General features: G+C 30.9%; 1 protein-coding gene across 1 annotated transcript in view; it reads left to right on the top strand.

The window, feature by feature from the left end:
* The window catches only part of LOC108580218, an 8,670-nt gene extending 1,392 nt beyond the window's left edge, over positions 1 to 7,278 (top strand). The window contains exon 3 of the mRNA XM_017943927.1: positions 7,149 to 7,278. Coding sequence (XP_017799416.1) covers positions 7,149 to 7,278 — 130 coding nt within the window. The remainder of the gene's footprint in view (positions 1 to 7,148) is intronic.
* The last annotated feature ends 248 nt before the right edge of the window (positions 7,279 to 7,526 follow it).

The following is a 7,526-nucleotide window of genomic DNA, read 5'->3' on the forward strand; positions in this document are numbered from 1 at the left end:
TTGCAATATCTATTTGCGAAATTACCATCGAAAAATATTTCCGAAATATCTTTCGCAAAATTCCCACGGAAGAATATTTTTTCATTATCTTCTTGTGAGACTACCGTTGAAAAATATTTCTGAAATATTTTGCAATATCTATTTGCGAAATTACCATCGAAAAATATTTCCGAAATATCTTTCGCAAAATTCCCACGGAAGAATATTTTTTCATTATCTACTTGTGAGACTACCGTTGAAAAATATTTCTTAAATATCTTGCAATATCTATTTGCGAAATTACCATCGAAAAATATTTCCGAAATATCTTTCGCAAAATTCCCACGGAAGAATATTTTTTCATTATCTACTTGTGAGACTTCTGTTGAAAAATATTTCTGAAATATTTTGCAATATCTATTTGCGAAATTACCATCGAAAAATATTTCCGAAATATCTTTCGCAAAATTCCCACGGAAGAATATTTTTTCATTATCTACTTGTGAGACTTCTGTTGAAAAATATTTCTGAAATATTTTGCAATATCTATTTGCGAAATTACCATCGAAAAATATTTCCGAAATATCTTTCGCAAAATTCCCACGGAAGAATATTTTTTCATTATCTACTTGTGAGACTTCTGTTGAAAAATATTTCTGAAATATTTTGCAATATCTATTTGCGAAATTACCATCGAAAAATATTTCCGAAATATCTTTCGCAAAATTCCCACGGAAGAATATTTTTTCATTATCTACTTGTGAGACTTCTGTTGAAAAATATTTCTGAAATATTTTGCAATATCTATTTGCGAAATTACCATCGAAAAATATTTCCGAAATATCTTTCGCAAAATTCCCACGGAAGAATATTTTTTCATTATCTACTTGTGAGACTTCTGTTGAAAAATATTTCTGAAATATTTTGCAATATCTATTTGCGAAATTACCATCGAAAAATATTTCCGAAATATCTTTCGCAAAATTCCCACGGAAGAATATTTTTTCATTATCTACTTGTGAGACTTCTGTTGAAAAATATTTCTGAAATATTTTGCAATATCTATTTGCGAAATTACCATCGAAAAATATTTCCGAAATATCTTTCGCAAAATTCCCACGGAAGAATATTTTTTCATTATCTACTTGTGAGACTTCTGTTGAAAAATATTTCTGAAATATTTTGCAATATCTATTTGCGAAATTACCATCGAAAAATATTTCCGAAATATCTTTCGCAAAATTCCCACGGAAGAATATTTTTTCATTATCTACTTGTGAGACTTCTGTTGAAAAATATTTCTGAAATATTTTGCAATATCTATTTGCGAAATTACCATCGAAAAATATTTCCGAAATATCTTTCGCAAAATTCCCACGGAAGAATATTTTTTCATTATCTACTTGTGAGACTTCTGTTGAAAAATATTTCTGAAATATTTTGCAATATCTATTTGCGAAATTACCATCGAAAAATATTTCCGAAATATCTTTCGCAAAATTCCCACGGAAGAATATTTTTTCATTATCTACTTGTGAGACTTCTGTTGAAAAATATTTCTGAAATATTTTGCAATATCTATTTGCGAAATTACCATCGAAAAATATTTCCGAAATATCTTTCGCAAAATTCCCACGGAAGAATATTTTTTCATTATCTACTTGTGAGACTTCTGTTGAAAAATATTTCTGAAATATTTTGCAATATCTATTTGCGAAATTACCATCGAAAAATATTTCCGAAATATCTTTCGCAAAATTCCCACGGAAGAATATTTTTTCATTATCTACTTGTGAGACTTCTGTTGAAAAATATTTCTGAAATATTTTGCAATATCTATTTGCGAAATTACCATCGAAAAATATTTCCGAAATATCTTTCGCAAAATTCCCACGGAAGAATATTTTTTCATTATCTACTTGTGAGACTTCTGTTGAAAAATATTTCTGAAATATTTTGCAATATCTATTTGCGAAATTACCATCGAAAAATATTTCCGAAATATCTTTCGCAAAATTCCCACGGAAGAATATTTTTTCATTATCTACTTGTGAGACTTCTGTTGAAAAATATTTCTGAAATATTTTGCAATATCTATTTGCGAAATTACCATCGAAAAATATTTCCGAAATATCTTTCGCAAAATTCCCACGGAAGAATATTTTTTCATTATCTACTTGTGAGACTTCTGTTGAAAAATATTTCTGAAATATTTTGCAATATCTATTTGCGAAATTACCATCGAAAAATATTTCCGAAATATCTTTCGCAAAATTCCCACGGAAGAATATTTTTTCATTATCTACTTGTGAGACTTCTGTTGAAAAATATTTCTGAAATATTTTGCAATATCTATTTGCGAAATTACCATCGAAAAATATTTCCGAAATATCTTTCGCAAAATTCCCACGGAAGAATATTTTTTCATTATCTACTTGTGAGACTTCTGTTGAAAAATATTTCTGAAATATTTTGCAATATCTATTTGCGAAATTACCATCGAAAAATATTTCCGAAATATCTTTCGCAAAATTCCCACGGAAGAATATTTTTTCATTATCTACTTGTGAGACTTCTGTTGAAAAATATTTCTGAAATATTTTGCAATATCTATTTGCGAAATTACCATCGAAAAATATTTCCGAAATATCTTTCGCAAAATTCCCACGGAAGAATATTTTTTCATTATCTACTTGTGAGACTTCTGTTGAAAAATATTTCTGAAATATTTTGCAATATCTATTTGCGAAATTACCATCGAAAAATATTTCCGAAATATCTTTCGCAAAATTCCCACGGAAGAATATTTTTTCATTATCTACTTGTGAGACTTCTGTTGAAAAATATTTCTGAAATATTTTGCAATATCTATTTGCGAAATTACCATCGAAAAATATTTCCGAAATATCTTTCGCAAAATTCCCACGGAAGAATATTTTTTCATTATCTACTTGTGAGACTTCTGTTGAAAAATATTTCTGAAATATTTTGCAATATCTATTTGCGAAATTACCATCGAAAAATATTTCCGAAATATCTTTCGCAAAATTCCCACGGAAGAATATTTTTTCATTATCTACTTGTGAGACTTCTGTTGAAAAATATTTCTGAAATATTTTGCAATATCTATTTGCGAAATTACCATCGAAAAATATTTCCGAAATATCTTTCGCAAAATTCCCACGGAAGAATATTTTTTCATTATCTACTTGTGAGACTTCTGTTGAAAAATATTTCTGAAATATTTTGCAATATCTATTTGCGAAATTACCATCGAAAAATATTTCCGAAATATCTTTCGCAAAATTCCCACGGAAGAATATTTTTTCATTATCTACTTGTGAGACTTCTGTTGAAAAATATTTCTGAAATATTTTGCAATATCTATTTGCGAAATTACCATCGAAAAATATTTCCGAAATATCTTTCGCAAAATTCCCACGGAAGAATATTTTTTCATTATCTACTTGTGAGACTTCTGTTGAAAAATATTTCTGAAATATTTTGCAATATCTATTTGCGAAATTACCATCGAAAAATATTTCCGAAATATCTTTCGCAAAATTCCCACGGAAGAATATTTTTTCATTATCTTCTTGTGAGACTACCGTTGAAAAATATTTCTTAAATATCTTGCAATATCTATTTGCGAAATTACCATCGAAAAATATTTCCGAAATATCTTTCGCAAAATTCCCACGGAAGAATATTTTTTCATTATCTACTTGTGAGACTTCTGTTGAAAAATATTTCTGAAATATTTTGCAATATCTATTTGCGAAATTACCATCGAAAAATATTTCCGAAATATCTTTCGCAAAATTCCCACGGAAGAATATTTTTTCATTATCTACTTGTGAGACTTCTGTTGAAAAATATTTCTTAAATATCTTGCAATATCTATTTGCGAAATTCCAAGGGAAAAAATTTTTTTAATTATCTTGCAAACTTTCCGCTGCAAAATGTTTCTGAAATACATATTTAACGATCATCAACTATTGAACGTGCCATTTACATTCAGAATTGTATCAATACGAAATGCACTCCGCGAAGTCGAAACGAAGTACCGCTAACGTACAGTAATTACTCGATTAATATTCAAGGAAGTAATATGTACGATGGTATTATTCGTAATAATGCTTGGAACAAGCTTGTCGAACCACGAAGAAGATTGATACATAGTGCGTATGCTTTCGATGACATGTAATAATGCGTGCAGCGACAAGCAGGCCTTGACTAATCCGAAACAGTTAGTCAATTAGGTCGACTATCAAACTAAAACGTCTGGCTGACCAACATGTAATCAATTAAAGGGGGCTAATCAACCGAAACGATTGAGTTACGAGTGCCAGGCCTATGTAACCAGTTAACCACCGCTTGGCGAACCGATTTAGTTGTTACGAATGAATCATTCCTATCGCTGTTTCCAAACAATCGATTCCTCCTTGTCATAATCAATTATTCCTTCGATAAAATATTCACGTCGAAACTGTTCGAACGAGTAACAATTAGCTTCGGTTCTATTTGATGTACCAATTAATATGTGATAATTCATTATCTTTTTACGAGATAATAGCTCTATTCGTTTGTTACAATACGTGTAAAATGCTTTATCATTGCCCATTTCGAAAATTAGATTTTATGCGTAAGGATTTATCGAAATTGTAGAGCATTGAATTCTTGCATTCGCCGATAAAACGGGATTTTCGAGGTGTTAACGCCATTCATTATAGTCGCTGTACGGGTATAAACGAAAGAAAAGTTTGGAGTAAATATCGCGTATTTTGGAATTTAGATGTTCTATATTTTGGAACCTTAGAACTTTGCAGAAACGTCGCCAAGTTTGGAACTTACACTTTTCATATTTTTCGACCTTATAATTTAGACTTTCTACATTTTAGAACCTTGTAATTTAGACTTTCTATATTTTGGAACCTTAGAATTTTGCAGAAACGTTGCGAAGTTAGAACTTAGGCTTTTCATATTTTTCAACCTTATAATTTAGACTTTCTATATTTTAGAAACTTATAATTTAGACTTTCTATATTTTAGAACCTTGTAATTTAGACTTTCTATATTTTAGAACCTTAGAATTTTGCATAAACATCGCCAAGTTTGGAACTTACACTTTTCATATTTTTCAACCTTATAATTTAGACTTTCTATATTTTAAAACCTTCTAATTTAGACTTTCTATATTTTGGAACCTTAGAATTTTGCAGAAACGTTGCGAAGTTTGGAACTTACACTTTTCATATTTTTCAACCTTATAATTTAGACTTTCTATATTTTGGAACCTTAGAATTTTGCAGAAACGTTGCGAAGTTTGGAACTTACACTTTTTATTATAATTTAGACTTTCTACATTTTAGAACCTTCTAATTTAGACTTTCTATATTTTGGAATCTTAGAATTTTGCAGAAACGTTGCGAAGTTTAGAACTTAGGCTTTTCATATTTTTCAACTTTATAATTCAGACTTTCTATATTTTAGAACCTTAGAATTTTGCAAAAACATCGCCAAGTTTGGAACTTACACATTTTATATTTTTAGAACCTTAGAATTTGTTAGGAAAATGTTAGGAAATTTAAAACTTACACTGTTCATATTATTATGCACTTGGAACCTTAGATGTTTGCGAAAATTTCTGTTAAATCCTCTATTAGCGATAGAGGATTGGTTTAAACGTAGAGATCATGTTTCTTAATGACAAATTCATCAACATAGTTATCTTTAAGAAAAATTTATTGGTTTATATAATATATTAAAAATTCGTACTTTTTGTTCATTTTTCATGCACGATGCTAATTCAATGTCATGTAAATCTGTGTACAGGTGCTTTTGGTTGAAGCACAAAATAAGGATAAATTGGAATTTCGATTTTTTCTATTATAACGAAAAATTATTACATTCGTAACTTACGTGCATACTGTGCAAAATGCAGCATTGGATTACTTACGCTAGTGAATGTTATACATTTTTCTAACTTTTCAAGCAATTACCTTACGTTAAGTAATGATACTTAATCCACGACCAACACTCGTCACGACCTAACAAAAGGTTTAGTGGTCTTTAAAAATAAATTACAATTCTAGTGGCTATTCTGTAGAGAAAGTCACTGTGATCTAGATTGACAAATCTTTCCATTGGTTTAATTTGGTCTACAGACGTGCCTATATTGTGCTTCACTTAGGACACTTTTCTCTTTGATTATAAAACATTTCATAGAAATCGATGTACAAGGACTCGACAACCTCTCTTATTCTTCTAATTATTTCACAGTGGAATGCCTGAAAGAAATATCAAGGAAAGCTCGTTCATTGCTACACAAAAGCTAACTAACCAAACCCAAGAAACTTTTCGAAAGATCACATGAATGTATTATATATATGAACCGTTTATTTTGATAGTGGTGTAAGTCTATTTAAAAAAAAATCGAGATTATGCATGAATTGCGCGTAAAACATGTTAAATCTTACCATGAAATATCATAGACCGAAACATTTTAAAAACATAAAATTATCACCTCTATACAAAACTTCTGTACCCATAAGCTCAGCTAAATATAAAGATACGTATGATTTATTGCCTTATATTCCACCTGTGCACCACAATTATTTCAAAAACCTTTCTCACGGTGTCAATGAAGATGTTTTAAATTACTAAATTAAAAACCATGAATATTTTCTTTTTATTTTTAATGTATAACGTTGTTTAAAGTTATATGCAATTTTGCTTGGCACAACATGAATAAAAGATTTAAATTCTTGAAAATATAATATAGTTTTTCGGAAAAACCGTGAATTCTAAGCAATTAAATATGATTTAAGTTACTGAAAATTTGATAATTTTGATAGTGGTGTAGGTCCATTTGTGGTCACAAAGTCCCAATTTTTCTTCAAGCAAATCCGATATATTTTACATACCTCAAAAGTTTCGACATTTGTCACCACAAAAAACATAAAGCGAGACTACCAGTGATTTTCAGTCGATTAAAACGCGAACCCTTAAATATCTCGATATTTCGGAAAATGTACTTAGACCGCTATCAAAATATACGGCTAATATGTATGATCGAGCGTTTCCAGGAAGCTGAAAGATCAGAGAAAGCAATTTGGAGCAGATACTTTTATTCATCCATCTTAGATCTTATTTTCGTTTCTCCACAGGCTACCCAAAGATGGGGGACGTTTCGAGCGATCAGAGGATCAAGCATACGAGCACGCGTACCTAAGCAGAGAGAACTGCGAGCAGCTCTATCCGAGCTGCCGGCACTCCATTTACCAACTCGAATTCTGAGGTGGAGACGAGCAGCCCCAGGAATTGAACGCATTCGTATGCGTGTGCAAACGTTGACCGCGTTTCAGCGAGCGGACGTGCCGTTGCCGAAATTTTTCCTGGCCACTCGCCCGTGCCCCGGCGATTTTTCAACCCTGAACCCAAGCCGCCATAACCTTCCGCCCTCCCCTAGAGCGAAATACTCCGCCCGATTGCGTTGCCAACTTGCGTGGATCTTCCGACTGACCCTCCCAATGTCTGCACAACTA

Source organism: Habropoda laboriosa, unplaced genomic scaffold (assembly GCF_001263275.1).
Source record: "Habropoda laboriosa isolate 0110345459 unplaced genomic scaffold, ASM126327v1 scaffold9, whole genome shotgun sequence".
NCBI classification, from domain to species: domain Eukaryota; kingdom Metazoa; phylum Arthropoda; class Insecta; order Hymenoptera; family Apidae; genus Habropoda; species Habropoda laboriosa.